The following is a 22,210-nucleotide window of genomic DNA, read 5'->3' as shown; positions in this document are numbered from 1 at the left end:
AAGCAGGGAAGCCCAGACTTCTCTCTTCCCAGCCACTTCGTCCAGCTCCTCCTGGGGGATCCCGAGGCGTTCCCAGGCCAGCCGGGAGACATAGTCTTCCCAACGTGTCCTGGGTCTTCCCCGTGGCCTCCTACCGGTCGGACGTGCCCTAAACACCTCCCTAGGGAGGCGTTCGGGTGGCATCCTGACCAGATGCCCGAACCACCTCATCTGGCTCCTCTCGATGTGGAGGAGCAGCGGTTTTACTTTGAGCTCCCCCCGGATGACAGAGCTTATCACCCTATCTCTAAGGGAGAGCCCCGCCACCCGGCGGAGGAAACTCATTTCGGCCGCTTGTACCCGTGATCTTGTCCTTTCGGTCATGACCCAAAGCTCATGACCATAGGTGAGGATGGGAACGTAGATCGACCTGGAAATCGAACCGGTAATTCATAATATTATTTTGATTCATGATTGTTTTTTGGACAATGACAGTTTAAAAAAAAAAAAATCCCGCAAAATTCTTAGGGATCCGAATGGGCCCCACTCATAAAAGTGTTAAAAATACGTCATACTTTTTTTTTTTTTTACTTTCAAGGCTTAAATCTCTAGATCAACTTCAGATCCATCCGTCGATTCGTTTTTTGTTTATTTCTTTTTTTGTCATAGAAATATTTGTTTTTTTATGGCAAACACTCACAATACGCAATATTTCAAAGTGGAATATTTAATGTGAAATACTTCAAGCCTAAATAGGGCAATAATCCATAACATTTATTTTTATTCATGATTGTTTTTTGGACAATGACAGTTTAAAAAAAAAAAAAATCCCGCAAAATTCTTAGGGATCCAAATGGGCCCCACTCATAAAAGTGTTAAAAATACGTCATACATTTTTTTTTTTAACTTTCAAGGCTTAAATCTCTAGATCAACTTCAGATCCATCCGTCGATTCGTTTTTTGTTTATTTCTTTTTTTGTCATAGAAATATTTGTTTTTTATGGCAAACACTCACAATACGCAATATTTCAAAGTGGAATATTTATTGTGAAATACTTGAAGCCTCAAATAGGGCAATAATTCATAACATTTATTTTGATTCATGATTGTTTTTTGGACAATGACAGTTTAAAAAAAATAAATCCCGCAAAATTCTTAGGGATCCGAATGGGCCCCACTCATAAAAGTGTTAAAAATACGTCATACTTTTTTTTTTTTTAACTTTCAAGGCTTAAATCTCTAGATCAACTTCAGATCCATCCGTCGATTCGTTTTTTGTTTATTTCTTTTTTTGTCATAGAAATATTTGTTTTTTTATGGCAAACACTCACAATACGCAATATTTCAAAGTGGAATATTTATTGTGAAATACTTGAAGCCTCAAATAGGGCAATAATTCATAACATTTATTTTGATTCATGATTGTTTTTTGGACAATGACAGTTTAAAAACAAAAAATCCCGCAAAATTCTTAGGGATCCGAATGGGCCCCATTCATAAAAGTGTTAAAAATACGTCATACTTTTTTTTTTTTTTAACTTTCAAGGCTTAAATCTCTAGATCAACTTCAGATCCATCCGTCGATTCGTTTTTTGTTTATTTCTTTTTTTGTCATAGAAATATTAGTTTTTTATGGCAAACACTCACAATACGCGATATTTCAAAGTGGAATATTTAATGTGAAATACTTGAAAGCCTTAAATAGGGCAATAATTCATAACATTTATTTTGATTCATGATTGTTTTTTGGACAATGACAGTTTAAAAAAAATATATTCCGCCAAATTCTTAGGGATCCGAATGGGCCCCACTCATAAAAGTGTTAAATACGTCATACTTTTTTTTTTTTTACTTTCAAGGCTTAAATCTCTAGATCAACTTCAGATCCATCCGTCGATTCATTTTTTGTTTATTTCCTATTTTTGTCATAGAAATATTTGTTTTTTATGGCAAACACTCACAATACGCAATATTTCAAAGTGGAATATTTAATGTGAAATACTTGAAGCCTTAAATAGGGCAATAATTCATAACATTTATTTTGATTCATGATTGTTTTTTGGACAATGGCAGTTTAAAAAAAAAAAAAAATCCCGCAAAATTCTTAGGGATCCGAATGGGCCCCATTCATAAAAGTGTTAAAAATACGTCATACTTTTTTTTTTTTTAACTTTCAAGGCTTAAATCTCTAGATCAACTTCAGATCCATCCGTCGATTCGTTTTTTGTTTATTTCTTTTTTTGTCATAGAAATATTAGTTTTTTATGGCAAACACTCACAATACGCAATATTTCAAAGTGGAATATTTAATGTGAAATACTTGAAAGCCTTAAATAGGGCAATAACTCATAACATTTATTTTGATTCATGATTGTTTTTTGGACAATGACAGTTTAAAAAAAAAAAATCCCGCAAAATTCTTAGGGATCCGAATGGGCCCCATTCATAAAAGTGTTAAAAATACGTCATACTTTTTTTTTTTTTTAACTTTCAAGGCTTAAATCTCTAGATCAACTTCAGATCCATCCGTCGATTCGTTTTTTGTTTATTTCTTTTTTTGTCATAGAAATATTTGTTTTTTTATGGCAAACACTCACAATACGCAATATTTCAAAGTGGAATATTTAATGTGAAATACTTGAAGCCTTAAATAGGGCAATAATTCATAACATTTATTTTGATTCATGATTGTTTTTTGGACAATGACAGTTTAAAAAAAAAAAATCCCGCAAAATTCTTAGGGATCCGAATGGGCCCCACTCATAAAAGTGTTAAAAATACGTCATACATTTTTTTTTTTTACTTTCAAGGCTTAAATCTCTAGATCAACTTCAGATCCATCCGTCGATTCGTTTTTTGTTTATTTCTTTTTTTGTCATAGAAATATTTGTTTTTTTATGGCAAACACTCACAATACGCAATATTTCAAAGTGGAATATTTAATGTGAAATACTTGAAGCCTTAAATTGGGCAATAATTCATAACGTTTATTTTGATTCATGATTGTTTTTTGGACAATGACAGTTTAAAAAAAATATATCCCGCAAAATTCTTAGGGATCCGAATGGGCCCCACTCATAAAAGTGTTAAATACGTCATACTTTTTTTTTTTTTACTTTCAAGGCTTAAATCTCTAGATCAACTTCAGATCCATCCGTCGATTCGTTTTTTGTTTATTTCTTTTTTTGTCATAGAAATATTTGTTTTTTATGGCAAACACTCACAATACGCAATATTTCAAAGTGGAATATTTATTGTGAAATACTTGAAGCCTCAAATAGGGCAATAATTCATAACATTTATTTTGATTCATGATTGTTTTTTGAACAATGACAGTTTAAAAAAAAAATGATCCCGCAAAATTCTTAGGGATCCGAATGGGCCCCACTCATAAAAGTGTTAAAAATACGTTATACATTTTTTTTTTTTTTACTTTCAAGGCTTAAATCTCTAGATCAACTTCAGATCCATCCGTCGATTCGTTTTTTGTTTATTTCTTTTTTTGTCATAGAAATATTTGTTTTTTATGGCAAACACTCACAATACGCAATATTTCAAAGTGGAATATTTAATGTGAAATACTTGAAAGCCTTAAATAGGGCAATAATTCATAACATTTATTTTGATTCATGATTGTTTTTTGGACAATGACAGTTTAAAAAAAAAAAAATCCCGCAAAATTCTTAGGGATCCGAATGGGCCCCACTCATAAAGCTGTTAAAAATACGTCATACTTTTTTTTTTTTTTAACTTTCAAGGCTTAAATCTCTAGATCAACTTCAGATCCATCCGTCGATTCGTTTTTTGTTTATTTCTTTTTTTGTCATAGAAATATTAGTTTTTTATGGCAAACACTCACAATACGCAATATTTCAAAGTGGAATATTTAATGTGAAATACTTGAAAGCCTTAAATAGGGCAATAATTCATAACATTTATTTTGATTCATGATTGTTTTTTGGACAAAGACAGTTTAAAAAAAAAAAAAATCCCGCAAAATTCTTAGGGATCCAAATGGGCCCCACTCATAAAAGTGTTAAAAATACGTCATACATTTTTTTTTTTTTTTTACTTTCAAGGCTTAAATCTCTAGATCAACTTCAGATCCATCCGTCGATTCGTTTTTTGTTTGTTTTATTTCTTTTTTTGCCATAGAAATATTTGTTTTTTTATGGCAAACACTCACAATACGCAATATTTCAAAGTGGAATATTTAATGTGAAATACTTGAAGCCTTAAATAGGGCAATAATTCATAACATTTATTTTGATTCATGATTGTTTTTTGGACAAAGACAGTTTTTAAAAAAAAATATCCCGCACAATTCTTAGGGATCCGAATGGGCCCCACTCATAAAACTGTTAAAAATACGTCATACTTTTTTTTTTTTAACTTTCAAGGCTTAAGTCTCTAGATCAACTTCAGATCCATCCGTCGATTCGTTTTTTGTTTATTTCTTTTTTTGTCATAGAAATATTAGTTTTTTATGGCAAACACTCACAATACGCAATATTTCAAAGTGGAATATTTAATGTGAAATACTTGAAAGCCTTAAATAGGGCAATAATTCATAACATTTATTTTGATTCATGATTGTTTTTTGGACAAAGACAGTTTAAAAAAAAAAAAAATCCCGCAAAATTCTTAGGGATCCAAATGGGCCCCACTCATAAAAGTGTTAAAAATACGTCATACATTTTTTTTTTTTTTTTACTTTCAAGGCTTAAATCTCTAGATCAACTTCAGATCCATCCGTCGATTCGTTTTTTGTTTATTTCTTTTTTTGCCATAGAAATATTAGTTTTTTATGGCAAACACTCACAATACGCAATATTTCAAAGTGGAATATTTAATGTGAAATACTTGAAGCCTAAATAGGGCAATAATCCATAACATTTATTTTTATTCATGATTGTTTTTTGGACAATGACAGTTTAAAAAAAAAATATCCCGCAAAATTCTTAGGGATCCGAATGGGCCCCACTCATAAAAGTGTTAAATACGTCATACTTTTTTTTTTTTTTACTTTCAAGGCTTAAATCTCTAGATCAACTTCAGATCCATCCGTCGATTCGTTTTTTGTTTATTTCTTTTTTTGCCATAGAAATATTTGTTTTTTTATGGTAAACACTCACAATACGCAATATTTCAAAGTGGAATATTTAATGTGAAATACTTGAAGCCTAAATAGGGCAATAATCCATAACATTTATTTTGATTCATGATTGTTTTTTGGACAATGACAGTTTAAAAAAAATAAAAAATCCCGCAAAATTCTTAGGGATCCAAATGGGCCACACTCATAAAAGTGTTAAAAATACGTCATACTTTTTTTTTTTTTAACTTTCAAGGCTTAAATCTCTAGATCAACTTCAGATCCATCCGTCGATTCGTTTTTTGTTTATTTCTTTTTTTGTCATAGAAATATTTGTTTTTTATGGCAAACACTCACAATACGCAATATTTCAAAGTGGAATATTTAATGTGAAATACTTGAAGCCTTAAATAGGGCAATAATTCATAACATTTATTTTGATTCATGATTGTTTTTTGGACAATGACAGTTAAAAAAAAAAATTATCCCGCAAAATTCTTAGGGATCCGAATGGGCCCCACTCATAAAAGTGTTAAAAATACGTCATACATTTTTTTTTCTTTTACTTTCAAGGCTTAAATCTCTAGATCAACTTCAGATCCATCCGTCGATTCGTTTTTTGTTTGTTTTATTTCTTTTTTTTTGCCATAGAAATATTTGTTTTTTATGGCAAACACTCACAATACGCAATATTTCAAAGTGGAATATTTAATGTGAAATACTTGAAGCCTTAAATAGGGCAATAATTCATAACATTTATTTTGATTCATGATTGTTTTTTGGACAATGACAGTTTTTAAAAATATATCCCGCTAAAATTCTTAGGGATCCAAATGGGCCTCACTCATAAAAGTGTTCCAAATTTGATTTTTTTTTACTTTCAAAGCTTAAATCTCTAGATCAACTTCAGATCTATCCGTCGATTCTTTTTTTTTTGTTTTCTTTTTTGTTTGTTTTATTTCGTTTTTTGGCCATAGAAAAACGTTTTTTTTTTTATGGCAAACAAAAGTTAAATATTTGATGTGAAGTAATTGAAGCCTTAAATAGGTCAATAATTCATAACAACGTTGATTTTGATACATTAGTGTTTTTTGGACAATGACAATTCCTAGGGATCCAAATGGGCCCCACTCATAGAAGTGTTAAAAATAAGTCATACATTATTTTATTTTTTTTTACTTTTAAGGCTTACATGTCTAGATCAACTTCAGATATATCCGTCAATTAGAAGTTTTTATACTTTAAAAAAATATATTATTTGTTTGTTTTATATCTTTTTTGCCGTAGAAAACTTAGTTTTTTTATGGCAAACGCACAAAATATGCAATATTTTCCCCAAAAATGTTTCAAAGTGGAATATTTGATGTGAAGTACTTGGAGCCTTAAATAGGTCAATAATTCATTTTATTTTTTTATTTTTTTTAAAGCAGATTTTTGGCCCAAGTTAAACCTTTTTGAGGATAAAAAATGTCTAAATGTACTGAAAATATCAATACTATGGTATTATTGGCCAATAGATGATATGAAACCAATCAGCTTGGGCTCATTAGTATTGTGTCCACTGATTGGCTCAGCCTCAGGCAGCATTACTATATTGGATTAAAATAGTTTAATGGTGACAATGTGGGTGTTATTTCATTTCTACAGGGTTCTAATAATGTTAAAAATGTATTTAGAAAGTGGTAAACAGTTTTTTATGCTCTGACTTATGAACATATTTGCTTTATAATTAATAAATCCCACTTGGCGAAAATTTATGTATCACAGTCAAGCCTGGAACTACTATCAGATTACCAAAGGTTTACAGTATATCTATTTAAAACAAAACTTTGTGTCAGCTTTGTGTTACACGTGACTAGTTGTTAGTATCAACATGTCCGCTTTTTTCTGACATTTTGTTAGTTTTTTCTTTGATTGTATTTCGACAACACTTGAGCTGCGGACCACAAATGGCCCCTTGGCCACGCTTCGGACACCCCTGCTTTAGTCCGTCCCCGAGTTATGTTTGTGCCTCATTTCCATCTAGTTTTTGCACGGCGGTCTGCGACCTCAGGAGATCCTCGCGTGCTTGTGGTAGTTTGTTGCGGGCGTATGGAAAGCTCCTTCACGCTGCTGATTTATTAACGAGAAGTCAAAAGAAAAAGAACTCGCTGCTTTCACCAGGAAGTGTTGGAGGGGGGGGGGCGCTCCAAGTCAGTGTCCCGACTTGATGCTTAGTTTTCCAGTGTCCATCTCCTCTTAGGAGGACGTCGGCTTTGCTTCTAGGTGGAGCGTCCGGCCGCAGACGCACTTCCCAAGAGGTTCTCCTGTTTGAGGAGAGAGCTGCATTGCTTTGGGATGCTTTGGCTTCACTCTGTCCTCTCTCTCTTTCCTCCCTGCCGCCCTCGCTCGCTCTGGGGCGGGTATTGCGCAGACATCGTGGGCACGCTGCGGCCCGACGAGAAGGCCATTATGACCTATGTCTCCTGCTTCTATCACGCCTTCTCTGGCGCTCAGAAGGTGAGCCGCTCACGTCATCAGCACACCTGTGCAGCAGCAACAGAGCGTTCCCATCCTTTGCCTCATTTCCACCAAGCTAGTATTGTTTAGAAACAAGTGCACCACAGTTGGCAGGGTGTAAACGGTGCCATACTGTGGTAGACATGATCTAAATGTTCTCAATCTTTATTTCCTTTCCATTCCCGTCCTGAAGGGACAAAACCCCAAAGTGGGACTGAGCACAATACTTTTTACAAGGGGGAAACCAAACTACTGTACCAAAGTACTTGGTGGAAACGAGGCAATACAAGCGTCTTTAAAACTGTGAGGAGTTTTCCAACACTCTGTAAGTGTATATAAGTCTTAGGTCAAATCACAGTAATATAGTTTCTCCTTAGTGCAGCATTGCTGATGGGAACTCTCAACATAAGATTCTTTGCTTGTTTTAAGGTTGTCTCTGTGTCTCTCAAAGCAGTTTAAATGTATGGTTTTCAAGTCGTGCTCCCATCGCATAAATACAGTGTTTCCCTTAAAACTGCAAACTTAACTGTGGCGCGGGGTTGCATAACTGGCCATGGACATATCAGAACCCACGCAAAATAATGGGAGCCTCCTCTGAAGTTCCGGACATAGAACACAAAGTCACTTCAAAACAGTGTTTTAATTTAGTATCTGAAATACAAAACATTTTAATATTTTGTTATCTACTGAAATAAATGTAATGTCTGAATGTTATAGGCACGTCAACCGTATAGGAATAGAGGATAAAGAACAGCTTCTTCCCCAGGGCCATAACCATCCTGAACGGACTGCCCCATTGTCCCTCATAACTGCCTTCTCTTCGGTGCAATAACCCATTCTACCAACCACCCTGTTTTTGTTTTGTTTTTTCATGTATATATTGATTTCACACCATATTCATTGCACTTCTACATTTTTTATATTTCTAAATATTTGCACATTGTTTTTCTAGCATGCACACATCGCACTGTATGGAATGGCCTCAATCTCGTTACCTTGCGTAATGACAATAAAGCTGATTCTGATTCTGATTCTGAATAATAACAGCAAATATATTTCTCTATAGATTAAACTGTGTTCTTAAATCAGTTTCTGCATATTAGCCATTATAGCTAATACATTCAGCAGTCAGATGATGGGTAATGACGCCTCAGTGAGTGTGTGGCACACTCACTGGCTGTATTAACACTGCACCGATACTGTCGGTATTTCATAATTGAGCCATCTGCTGGATTAAAAAAGTCGCAAATAAAATGAAAAATAAGTTAGCAAATATGATATTTTAAATGAATAGCTGTGCAGTAAGAAATATGAAATGTGTAACTTTGGTCAATGAGCCAAATATTAAACATAAAAATAATACTTGCCTTAAAACATGCTTTTTTTCCTAGATTGATGGTAGCGACTAATATGAAACGCAACAATCTGTCACACGCAGGCCTAATAAGTGCTTCCTGATAAAGACAGTTTGGCGATTCACAGTCAAATGACACAGCAGCCGTGTCGGTCATGTGTTTTGTTCTTAAATTTATACACACATTGAGGTATCGAGGGACACAGTAACATTCCTTAGGTTTCGGAATGCATCGAAGCTTCAGTATTGTTTGACCAAACGCTATTTACTAAACGCTGCACACACTAGAAAGAAGCCGTTATTGCTTCAAATATATCTATCGAAGAGTTTAAAAGCGTTGAAAGTTTGTCCCCGCATAAACATGCATACAAAAATGTTTTTAAATGTTTAATTCTTAACAGGTAGCGGCAAATCTATTTTTATAGTGGTGAAAATTCATCGGTAATGAGCCAACACAAAAAAAATAAATGGGAAACACTGTAATAATGTAAATAATGGATGAGCTGGCGGGTAAAATTATGCTTTATACAGTGCTCAACTGTTTTATGTTACAGCCTTATTCCAAAAAGGAATACATTTATTTTTTCCTTAAAATTCGACACCCAATACCCCATAATGACAATGTGAAAAAGGTATTTTCTAGAATTTTTTGTAAATGTATTGATCATTTAAAAACAACAAGAAATCACATGCACTTATGAATTCATAATCGTTGCCATGAAGCTCACTGTGATTTCTTTTTTTTTTTTTTAATACATTTGCAAAAAAATCTACCGTATTTTCCGCACCATAAGCCGCCCTGGGTTATAAGCCGCGCCTTCAATGAACGGCATATTTCAAAACTTTGTCCACCTATAAGCCGCCCCGTGTTATAAGCCGCATGTAACTGCGCTAAAGGAATGTCAAAAAAACAGTCAGATAGGTCAGTCAAACTTTAATAATATATTAAAAACCAGCGTGATGTGGGCGCACATGGAGTCGTATATCAACATGGACGGAGCTGCGTGAAAAAAGCCACCCGGCCTCTTCGCGTAAACTTACCTTAACCACTCGCTCATCTTTTCTTCATCCATCCCTTCGAGTTAGCTTTTATGATGACGCCGGCTGGAAAGGTCTCTTTTGGCAAGGTCTTCCTTTTGAATATCACCATGGGTGGAAGTTTCTGGCCATTAGCATGGCAAGCTAGAACCACAGTGAAGGATGACTTCTCATTCCCTGTGGTGCGAATATTCACCGTACGTGCTCCCGTTGTATCCACAGTGCGGTTCACAGGAATATCAAAAGTCAGTGGAACCTCGTCCATGTTGATAATGTTCTCTGGCCGGATCTTTTTTTCAGCTATCTTGTTTTTACAATCTGCACGGAAAGTAGCCAGCTTTTCTTGAAAGTCTTTAGGCAGTTGCTGTGAAATAGTAATCCGTGTGCGGATGGAGAGATTGCGTCTTTTCATGAACCGGAAACCTGTCGCTTAGTAGGAGCCATTTTGTGGTCTTTACAAATGTAAACACACAAAGGAAATGAAACGTAATATCCGCGCGCTTCTGCTTCTTCTTCTTCTTCTACGCGGGCGGGTGGTTGCTTACAGTAGAAGAAGAAGCGCTTCCTGTTCTATGGGGGCGGGTGCTTACCTTGGCGGTTGCTTGCGTAGAAGAAGAAGCACTTCCTCTTCTACGGGGAAAAAAGATGGCGGCTGTTTACCGTAGTTGCGAGACCGAAACTTTATGAAAATGAATCTTAATATTAATCCATATATAAAGCGCACCGGGTTATAAGCCGCACTGTCAGCTTTTGAGTAAATTTGTGGTTTTTAGGTGCGGCTAATAGTGCGGAAAATACGGTACACATTTTCTTTTTCACATTGTCATTATGGGGTATCGTGTAGAATTTTAAGGACAAACGTGAAATTATTTCATTTTGGAATAAAGCTGTAACACCACAAAATGTGGAATAGTGAAGTGCTATGGCTACTTTCCGTGTGCTCTGTAAAGGAACACATCCTCCAAGCTGTTCATTGCTTTGAGAAACACAAGGCAACTCCACTCTTGTCATTTTGCTTCAACTTCTGTCTGAACACAACCGTTCCCAACGTTTTGTAATAAATGTGACTTGTTCGTTCTCAATATGTTATAGACAATCTATTCATTTCAACAGATAGTCTTGAAGTTGTGTCTTTTTGCATTCCAGCCGTATACTAGTTAAATGGTAGGAGCGCCTAGAGGACCCGCAGCGCCACGTGAACCTGTAACTGGATGTATGGACCCACTTAAGACGCATGGCGTTTTTAAACACACTTTGTGTGGGTGTGTGTGTGTGTGTGTGTGTGACTGGGGAAATGAAACTAACCGCCAGCAGTTTCCAGCATGTTTTAATTAGTCCAACAAAGCTGCTGGATTTAGTGTTTTTTGCACTTTGACAAACACGTGTGCCGTTTTTAACGTAACGTGCCTGGGAATGAGATTAGCTCTTAGTCACTGCTCGTGTGTGTTCACAGCAAAGCGGAGAGAGAACTCTAACAGTGAAATTAAGAATGACTAAACGCTTAGTTCAGACGTAGCTCCATGAATGTTGCTCCGATCAGTGCAAGCGCCTCTCATCACATCAGCGTGTGCTCTGATAGGCCGAGACCGCCGCCAACCGTATCTGCAAAGTGCTGGCTGTCAATCAGGAGAACGAGCACCTGATGCAGGACTACGAGAAGCTGGCCAGTGACGTGAGTACAAATCGAAACGCTTGTGTGCGGGCATCATCGCTTACCACGGCGCTGATTATGTCTTCCTGGGCAGCTTCTGGAGTGGATCCGTCGCACCATCCCCTGGCTGGAGAACAGAAACCCAGAGAAGACCATGTCTGAGATGCAGCAGAAGCTGGAGGACTTCAGAGACTACCGTCGTGTCCACAAGCCACCAAAGGTTCCACATAACCAACTTCTTCCCGTTCTTGGTTCAGAGTTATACAGCTGAAGTTGCCAACGACTCATTATGTCAACATCCACATACTGTACATTTTGTTGCTTTTGACGACATGAAATGTGCGACCAAAGGTGGCATTTCCGTAGATATAACTAGAGTAGGTACTAGAGATGCGCGGTTTGCGGACACAACCGCGGAGTCCGCGGATTATCCGCGGATCGGGCGGATGAAATTTAAAAAAATAAGATTTTATCCGCTCGCGGGTCGGGTCGGGCGGATTAATTAGATTTTTTATTTTTATTTTTATTTTTATTTATTTTTTTGCGGGTGGCAGTTAAACCAATTGGGAAATATATATACATAGTTAAATGTTGTTACCCACATACGAAAAACGAGCAGGCACCTGCAGCATATGCCACAACAGAAGAAAAAAAAAAAAAGAGATGGACACTTTTACGGAGCGGAGGGACGCCTCGCGTCCCGGACCGAGGCTCCTTCCCCCGAGAGGGCCCCACCGGGAGCCGTAGCTGAGGCGATCCGCGAGAAGGGCCCGACGCACGTCCAGGGTCACTACCGCGCCCACCGCACCGACACCCCGCCTCGTCCGCTTTCGCCGTGGCCGGCGTCACGCGCAGCAGGTAAGCAGCTTACCTGCCCGCCACCCCCGTGGCCGGGGGCTCGTAACATGGGTCACTCCGCGCGCTCCGCCCGCGCAGCTTACCTGCTTGCTCGCAAAATGATTATTAGCATTCAGACAGGTTAAAATGTTGCTAAAACCATCACTTTTCTATCAGTCACAGTGACTTTTCAAAACAAAAATATTACAGCAAAAATCATATGGGTTGATTGACATGTTTATTCTGTAAGCTAACTTCAATAGTTTGAAATTATTTTGACAGTTAATGCCAGTTATCTTGTCAACCTTTCACAAGACTTCAATTTGTTAATTGAAAGTATAAATAGTATAAACACTTTTAACAGTATGTCGTGCTGTGAAATACAGCCGACAGGATGGCGCACCAAACACAAAGCAAGGCCATGCTGCAGGAGAACAAAGGACTTCTTTCATTTAAGGTTTGTGATAAACCATCAAACTCATTCGTTAAAAGGACTCTATAGTAATATAAAGCGAATTTTTCTGGACATTATCATGCAAGAAAAGTTTATTTTTGGGATCGCGATCACCGCGTAATGATTTTTAAAGGTTGCATTACATTATTAACTGTCCCATGTGATCAGCCAGTGCGATTGGAAGTCCATGCTCAATTATTGCCTCCGTAAATAAAACTTCGGCATTTATCACATCCAAAGAATCTGTTTGGGCGACGAAAAACGTTGAAAGTTTTCCACTTGTATCGCTAGCAACGGCATTAAACTTGTGTTTTTTTGTCCCAACGTGGTCTTTTACATCACTAATTCCTCCGTGTCCGATCGAAAAATCTTGTCTGCACAAGGTGCAATTCGCGTAGTTTTCACCCTTTTTTTTTTTTTTAATTAATATTAGATATATAACAACGGGCGGATGGCGGGCGGATGCAGTTCTGATCAAACGTTACATCGGGTGGATGGCGGATGGTTGACGACTTTCTGCCGCGGTTGCGGATGAAATAAATTGCCTATCCGCGCATCTCTAGTAGGTACGTACGATAGTATGCCCATGTTGTCGGAAATGAAGACAAGAACTCCGACACATTGTGCTGCATGTGGTTGGAAAAAACGCTGCACAATTGGGAAAAAATAGTCTTTTTTTTTTCTTTACAAAAAAAACCAAAAAACAATCAATAGCACAGGTTTTTACATTGACAATAAGGTAAACCACAAAAAATATATATTTTTCAATATACAGCGCATTGTATTGGATTGGCTTAAATGAGAAAGTCCCCCCCCCCGCCACCTAGGCCCGTTGCCTAGCATTACTGCTAAGCCAGTTAATGTATCTAGTTATATCTTGATCATTTTGTATGAAAATTGTTTCCTATATGCTGTTGTATTGTGACCTTTCTTATCACTAAGCAGCCACAACAGAACTACTAATCATGCACACTGTGTTGTGCAAAGTAAGCCTTAAAATAAAAGCACGGCCATATTAACTTGAATTGTACCATCTAGGTCAGGGGTCGGCAACACGCGGCTCTTTGATCACTCTGATGAGGCTCAGCTGCATACTTGCCGACCCTCCCGATTTTCCCGCGAGACTTCCGGATTTCGGTGCCTCTCGCAGATTGATATTCTCCGATTTTCACCCTAACAATAATAATAAGGGCGTGCCATGATGGTACAGCATTTAGCGCCCTCTACAATCTGTATTAACATCGTGCCAGCCCAGCCTTTTGTTGTATGCATTTTCTACTTGCACATGTAAGTGACAGCAAGGCCATACTTGGTCAACAGCCACACAGGTTACACCATACTTGCCAACCTTGAGACCTCCGATTTCGGGAGGTGGGGGCGTAGTCGGGGTGGGGCGGGGCGTGGTTGGGGGCGTGGTTAAGAGGGGAGGAGTATATTGACAGCTAGAATTCACCAAGTATTTCATACATATATATATATATATATATATATATATATATATATATATATATATATATATAAATCTCCTGATGATTGAGGGAACCCCTCATGAAACAGGCCTGTAGAGATGAAGTAGTCTTGTGATTTTTTTCCCCACACATACATATATTGCGCTCTACCACGGTATCGAGCACTATTTTTTGGATAATCTTATTAAGACATATATATATATCCTGAAAATATGCAAACAAACTGTGTTTAGATAATTGATACTTCAAACTTGCATAAATAAATATTAAGGAATGTAACATAACTTGGCTTCTGAGAGTTTCAAAATGTAATGAAGAAAATGCTAAAGTTGTTGATAAACAAGCAATTATTTTAATAATTAAATATGGTCATTTTAAATGAATTATTATGATAATTTAAAATCAATTATTTCAAATATGTTTATTTTAATGTATAATTCTATGGCTGGATGTAATAAGGAGTCATGAAAAAATACAAATAAAAATACAATTAATTTTGATGTTTTTAGCAAAATATAGTAAAAATTTATTTATTTTTATTTTTATTTTTAATTAATAAATATATGTATTTTTAGGTAAGATAAACATAATACAATTTATCTCTAGTCTGGATGATTTAGTTCTTGTCACCCTGTTGTCCTACCGTCATGAAAAAAGGCTGTCCTCACTCAGGTCCGCATGGAGCTGGAGGGGGCGCGGCTTCCAGCTCCGGCTGAAAATCGGGAGATTTTCGGGAGAATATATGTTCCGGGAGGTTTTCGGGAGAGGCGCTGAATTTCGGGAGTCTCCCGGAAAATTCGGGAGGGTTGGCAAGTATGGGTTACACTGACGGTGGCCATACAAAACAACTTTAACACTCTTACTAATAATGCGCCACACTTTGAACCAAAACCAAACAAGAATGACAAACACATTTCGGGAGAACATCTGCACCTTAACACAACATAAACACAACAGAACAAATACCCAGAATCCCATGCAGCCCTGACTCTTCCGGGCTACATTATACACCCCTGCTACCACCAAACCCCGCCCCCACCCCAGTTCTGTTGTGTTACGGTGCAGATGTTCTCCCGAAATGTGTTTGTCATTCTTGTTTGGTGTGGGTTCACAGTGTGGCGCATTATTAGTAAGAGTGTTAAAGGTTTTTTATACCGCCACCGTCAATGTAACCTGTGTGGTTGTTGAACAAGTATGCCTTGCTGTCACTTACGTGAGCAAGCAGAAGCCCCATACAACGTGTAGCTGGGCCAGCACACTGGTGTAGTGGGCGCTAAATGCTGTACCATCACGGCACGTTCGAGAGAATAGATGCCCTGAAAATCGTAGTCTGACGGAAAAATCGGGAGGGTTGACAAGTATGACGCTGTCAAGCGCCATTCATATAAAACTCGCGGGCCGCACTAACATTCAATTTTCATATTAAGGTGTGGGCTGCGTGTCTGTGACCCTTGGTATATACCAGAGGTGGGTAGAGTAGCCAGAAATTGTACTCAAGTAAGAGTACTGTTACTTTAGAGATTTATTACTCAAGTAAAAGTAAGGAGTAGTCACCCAAATATTTACTTGAGTAAAAGTAAAAAGTATGTTGTGAAAAAACTACTCAAGTACTGAGTAACTGATGAGTAACCTGTTCGTTTAATGATGACGGCAACAAATGCACAAAAACATAAAAATAGCAATGAGCAAATTCAGAGCCAGGAATATCTCTTAAGCAACTAAAACTTAGACTTAGACTTCCTTTTTATTGTCATTCAAATTTGAACTTTACAGCACAGATAAGAACGAAATTTCGTTGCATTAGCTCATGGTAGTGCAGGATAAAAAAGCAATAAGGTGCAGATATAAACAAATAAATATGTTACTGTACAGATAAATATATTGCACTTTTTCATATGCATCTGCGTTAATGGATGTATGTTATATTGTCTTTTTTATTCCAGCGAGTTAATCCATTTTGGGGGGAGTTGAGGGGATAATTATGATGCGTTCAAGAGCAAACAATAATATATATTAAATAATAATACATTAACATAAAAAAAATTAAGGCAAATTGAGCCACAATAACTTAACAGCACCATAGGCTCAGTAGGCAGAGATTACAAAGGAAAATAAAAAGTTAGTCTTTACGCAACTTCCCAGGTGCAGCACACAACTGATAGGTGTGGGCTGCACCTGGGAACACACTGATTGGTGTTTCTATGCATGCGCGTGTGTGTGTGTGTGTGTGTGTGTGTGTGTGTGTCTATGAGGCTGCAGTACGTTAATAAATGTCTCCACACGATGTACATTTGACACTGATCCATAGCAGGGAAGCTAACATCAGCCTACGGTGACAGCCAAAATATCTACTAACACGATGTGCTTTGTTGAGTTCATGTAAGCTTAAGCTTGTTAATCATGTGACCGCCTGGCTCTGTTTGATTGGTGAAACGGAGACAAACGTCACCAGTGACTGCATGTGATTGGTGAAACGCAGGCTCGCGATAGATCCTACTTTGAAGGTCTGTCTGACAAACCAAAACAAACAAAGCGTGCATTAATAGATCGATAAAAATCAGTAGCGAGTAGCGAGCTGAATGTAGATAAATGGAGCGAAGTAAAAGTAGCGTTTCTTCTCTATAAATATACTCAAGTAAAAGTAAAAGTATGTTGCATTAAAACTACTCTTAGAAGTACAATTTCTCCCAAAAGTTACTCAAGTAGTACGGAGTAAATGTAGCGCGTTACTACCCACCTCTGGTATATACATAGCACAAAGCAAAAAAAAACTTTGTACGCAGTGTTATTTCATTTTAAATTTCAAAAGATTTTTGTGGCTCCCATTGTTTTCTTTAATTTGTGAAACTGGTCTTAATTGCTCTTTGAGTGGTAGAGGTTGCCAACCCCTGATCTCGGTGGTTAGCCACAAGCAGATAGTCCCGCAATGCCTTGTTTTGTTTCCGTTTTGGCAATTGTCTCATCATCGGCGGTCACTCGAACGAGTATGACGATCCTCCTGGTAGGGGTGTATCCCTTTATGGAGGATGCCTGTGCGTGACTGGTGCACAGACAGTCACCACACGATCCTTGACAGAATCAGGTCAGGGTCCAGTGGCATGGAGTCCAAGACGACTGGGGACCCTTTTCTGCTGCATCCTTTATCCGCCATCGCAGCCATTGTGGTAGTTCTTAAATCTACCGTCTTCCGCCTGCTCCGCCGTTGAGGTCTTCACCGTATCCCTGGCTAGGGGGGCAGTCAGGTACTAGGCCTTTGCCAAGGGCCACCTGGGGTAACAGTAGTAAAGGGGTTAACCTCCTAATGCCCCAAGACCCCTTACCAAAAGAATGTACAACAATTCTTCTCAACTAAAGAGGAGAAATATAACCTTAGAGGAAAAAAATAATTTAAAACATTTATATGCACGTACAACACTTAGAACTTTTAGCATATCAGTATGTGGAATTAAATTATGGAATGGATTAAGTAAAGAAGTTAAAAATTGTACTGATATGATCCAGTTTAAGAGGTTGTTCAAAATAATAGTGCTTACAGAGTACAAAGAAGAAGAATTATGAGAAATACTTTCAACCTTATTGAAAATAAGATATTCTTCATCTCAGTATGTTAATAATGACTGAATTAATTAATTAATTACATATTACAAAGCTGTTGTATACTAATTCATAGATGTTATTTTATTATATAAAAAGGTCAGTAAATGATTCTATATATTTGTAAACGCTTTGAAGTGGGAAAGGGGTAGGATTAAATAAGCTTTGCTTCTTCCTACTCCTTTTCGGGCATGATGTTAAATGAAATGATATGAAATTGTGTGATGTATTATGATGTAAGTGTGTTCATGTTCGAAATAAACTAAAGAAAGAAAGAGGAGCCTCCACTGCCGGATGCACTTTAACGTCATGACAATCGTCTATGCCAGTGCCTCGCAATTATTTTCTGTTGTCGGCACCGGTTCAAGCACTTGACCGGGAAACAAGCCGGCAAGCACTGAGTGCGGACTCAACCGGACGTTGAATGAATGTTGAAAATTTCCGTGCCAGCAAAGCACAAAGAAGGCGCTCAAAAGAACAGTCAGGCTCTACATTTCAAAATGTTGTAGCTAAATGCTAATTTACATTGGATTTGCCATAGACGATTTTACATGGCGATATCAACGCTTCCAAATTTTGTAAAAAACAATTATAACTAAGATGCATGTTGCAATCAAACATCCGGTGTGGAAAAAGTACAGTACACTTTGTAGGGTGCAACAGAAGAAAAAACACAACACACCTTAGAATTGCATCTGCACGCAATGTCTACTATATAGTACGGTACAGTACTTGCAAATGAGACACAAAAGTGCAAGAAACCAAGATAACAACTGGACGGTCAGTGTTAAATAAAAATGGTTGTTTTGAACATTTAAACACACACAATTGTACTAAAATTGCCACTGTTGAGTACCGGTATCGATTCCCAGCTATCGGGAATTGGTACCGTATCAATTAAAATGTGAAAAGTTTGAAATGTGCCTCGCCTCTAACTGCTGATGTTGTTCTTGCAGGTCCAGGAGAAATGTCAGCTGGAGATCAACTTCAACACGCTGCAGACCAAACTGAGACTTGGCGGTAGACCTGCCTTCATGCCGTCAGAGGGACACATGGTGTCTGTACGTACATCTAAGCTCTATGTTCTATGTACGTTGGCCTCGGAAAGAGGGTCCTCATCCCTCTCATGCGCTTGTCAGGACATCAACAAAGCGTGGCACACCTTGGAGGGAGCGGAGAAAGGCTACGAGGAGTGGCTCCTCAACGAGATCAGACGTCTGGAGCGACTGGATCATCTGGCGGAGAAGTTCCGCCAGAAGGCCTCCATCCACGAATCTTGGACCGACGGTAAAATGTGTTCAGTTTTTCTCAAGCGACTTGAGGGTGCCCGGTGGAATACATGCTGGGTCATCTATGACGGCACATCTCAAGCATGTGGTTGAGTTCTGTCGTGTCCCACGTGCAGGGAAGGAGGCCATGCTGACTCAGAAAGACTACGAGACCGCCACGCTGTCAGACGTCAAGGCGCTGCTGCGGAAACACGAGGCCTTCGAAAGCGACCTGGCGGCCCATCAGGACAGGGTGGAGCAGATCGCCGCCATCGCGCAGGAGCTCAAGTAAGTAAGGGAGGGCGGAAAGTGCGATCTTTGCCAAATAATTTAGAGCTTGAAGTGATGTCTAAATGTCCCGGAAACGGGCCAATGACAACGCTCGATAGTAAAATGCTTTGCTAGTCCATACTTGCCAACCTTGAGACCTCTGATTTCGGGGGGTGGGGGGCGTGGTTGGGGGCGTGGTTAAGAGGGGAGGAGTATATTTACAGCTAGGATTCACCAAGCCAAGTATTTCATATACAGGTAAAAGCCAGTAAATTAGAATATTTTGAAAAACTTGATTTATTTCAGTAATTGCATTCAAAAGGTGTAACTTGTACATTATATTTATTCATTGCACACAGACTGATGCATTCAAATGTTTATTTCATTTAATTTTGATGATTTGAAGTGGCAACAAATGAAAATCCAAAATTCCGGGTGTCACAAAATTAGAATATTACTTAAGGCTAATACAAAAAAGGGATTTTTAGAAATGTTGGCCAACTGAAAAGTATGAAAATGAAAAATATGAGCATGTACAATACTCAATACTTGGTTGCAGCTCCTTTTGCCTCAATTACTGCGTTAATGCGGCGTGGCATGGAGTCGATGAGTTTCTGGCACTGCTCAGGTGTTATGAGAGCCCAGGTTGCTCTGATAGTGGCCTTCAACTCTTCTGCGTTTTTGGGTCTGGCATTCTGCATTTTCCTTTTCACAATACCCCACAGATTTTCTATGGGGCTAAGGTCAGGGGAGTTGGCGGGCCAATTTAGAACAGAAATACCATGGTCCGTAAACCAGGCACGGGTAGATTTTGCGCTGTGTGCAGGCGCCAAGTCCTGTTGGAACTTGAAATCTCCATCTCCATAGAGCAGGTCAGCAGCAGGAAGCATGAAGTGCTCTAAAACTTGCTGGTAGACGGCTGCGTTGACCCTGGATCTCAGGAAACAGAGTGGACCGACACCAGCAGATGACATGGCACCCCAAACCATCACCCAACCATGCAAAGTTTGCATTTCCTTTGGAAATCGAGGTCCCAGAGTCTGGAGGAAGACAGGAGAGGCACAGGATCCACGTTGCCTGAAGTCTAGTGTAAAGTTTCCACCATCAGTGATGGTTTGGGGTGCCATGTCATCTGCTGGTGTCTGCTTCTCTTGTTGTCTTATTTGTATTTGACTAAAATGTTTGGGTAGAATTTTATCCAAAAAAAACAGTTTTCTTTGAAGTAATATAAAAACAATTGTCACAGCTGTTTATCTATTTTATGGAGGAATGTTGTTAATCATAGAACCATTTTATTAAAAAGTATGGATTTTGAATCGAGAGTCAATTCTGCATCGAATCTTTACCCCCAGGAATCGAATCAAATCGAATCGTGTGGTGCCCAAAGATTCACAGCCCTATTAATTGTCACACTTAATCATAGTTTTTATGATATTTGCAACCTGACTCAATGCATGCAAATGTTTTTCAGCGAGCTGGACTATTATGACGCTCCCAGCGTCAACGCTCGCTGTCAGAAGATCTGCGATCAGTGGGACCGCCTGGGAGAACTCACCCATAGACGCAGGGACTCACTGCAGGTTTGTCCCCAGACGCCATCGCAACACGTGGAGAGAAAGCGACTCCAGCTTGTCTTCTTCTTTTTGATTTTTCTTCTTCTAGAAAACGGAGAAGGTGATGGAGTCCATAGATGAGCTCTACCTTGAGTACGCCAAGAGGGCGGCGCCCTTCAACAACTGGATGGAGGGCGCCATGGAGGATCTGCAGGACATGTTCATCGTCCACAACATCGAGGAGATCCAGGTACTGCGTTTTAAAGCCAGGGGAATGTGTGCGGTTCACTCGGCAGGCGGTAAAAGACGTCAACGTTTGCTCCCTCAGAGTCTGATCCGAGCTCACGAACAGTTCAAGTCCACCCTGCCGGACGCCAACAAGGAGCGCGAGGCCATCCAGGCCTTCCATTCCGAGGTCCAGAAGATCGCTCAGCACAACGGAATCAAGCTGAGCGGAATCAACCCGTACACCACCATCACGCCGCAGAGCATCGACAGCAAGTGGGAACAGGTAAAGCAGGGTTTTTGAAACTTTTTCCACTGAGGGCCACACTCAAAAGATGCGGGGGCCATTTTGGTAGTTTTTAACTTCAAAGCCAGCACAAAAAAACTAGAAAATGCAATTTCAGAAGAAATGTTGTGTGAATACCGAAGAGCCAAAGCCGAACTGAAATGCTAACAGTTAGCACACTGGCTTGTCAGCGCCAAGTAACAAAAAGTGTGCACTACCAATAGCATGCTTACAGTTAGCATTTGTGAAATACTAAAATATGACATTGAGGTCCTGCTAAATTAGCTTAAAAATTGAGCATGCTAATGTTAGTATGTTAAAATGCTAACTGTAGCCTACATCAAGTACCAAAATATATTAGTGTGTACCTGAGAAAATTGTTTAAAATGCTGGCATATTAACGTTAGCATGCATCAAGTACTAAAATATGACTGAGGTGTATACTTGCAAAATTAGGTTTGAAAAAAACTAGCATGCTAACAGTTAGCACGCTGGCTTGATGGCGTCAAGTAACAAAAAATGTAAGCAAAATGAGCTAAAAAAAAAGACAGAATGCTAAGAGTACTGTGCTAACATTTCAACAATAGCATGCTTACAGTTAGCATTTGTGAAATACTAAAATATGACATTGAGGTCCT

The 22,210-nt window shown here is 38.6% G+C and overlaps 1 protein-coding gene across 2 annotated transcripts in view; it reads left to right on the top strand.

Annotated features, from left to right (window-relative positions):
• actn4 (actinin, alpha 4) overlaps positions 1–22,210 on the top strand; it is a 155,366-nt gene that overhangs the window by 111,774 nt on the left and 21,382 nt on the right. The window contains exons 8-16 of one of the 2 annotated variants that reach the window (XM_061972306.1): positions 7,488–7,573; positions 11,545–11,637; positions 11,711–11,836; positions 18,927–19,031; positions 19,110–19,257; positions 19,376–19,526; positions 20,980–21,088; positions 21,171–21,311; positions 21,390–21,572. In XM_061972306.1, the coding sequence (XP_061828290.1) occupies positions 7,488–7,573; positions 11,545–11,637; positions 11,711–11,836; positions 18,927–19,031; positions 19,110–19,257; positions 19,376–19,526; positions 20,980–21,088; positions 21,171–21,311; positions 21,390–21,572 (1,142 nt within the window). The remainder of the gene's footprint in view (positions 1–7,487; positions 7,574–11,544; positions 11,638–11,710; positions 11,837–18,926; positions 19,032–19,109; positions 19,258–19,375; positions 19,527–20,979; positions 21,089–21,170; positions 21,312–21,389; positions 21,573–22,210) is intronic. The other variant, XM_061972305.1, reaches the window with a different exon arrangement.

This window comes from Nerophis lumbriciformis, linkage group LG17 (assembly GCF_033978685.3).
Source record: "Nerophis lumbriciformis linkage group LG17, RoL_Nlum_v2.1, whole genome shotgun sequence".
In the NCBI taxonomy this organism is placed as follows: domain Eukaryota; kingdom Metazoa; phylum Chordata; class Actinopteri; order Syngnathiformes; family Syngnathidae; genus Nerophis; species Nerophis lumbriciformis.
This window is presented reverse-complemented; position numbering and strand designations above follow the sequence as displayed.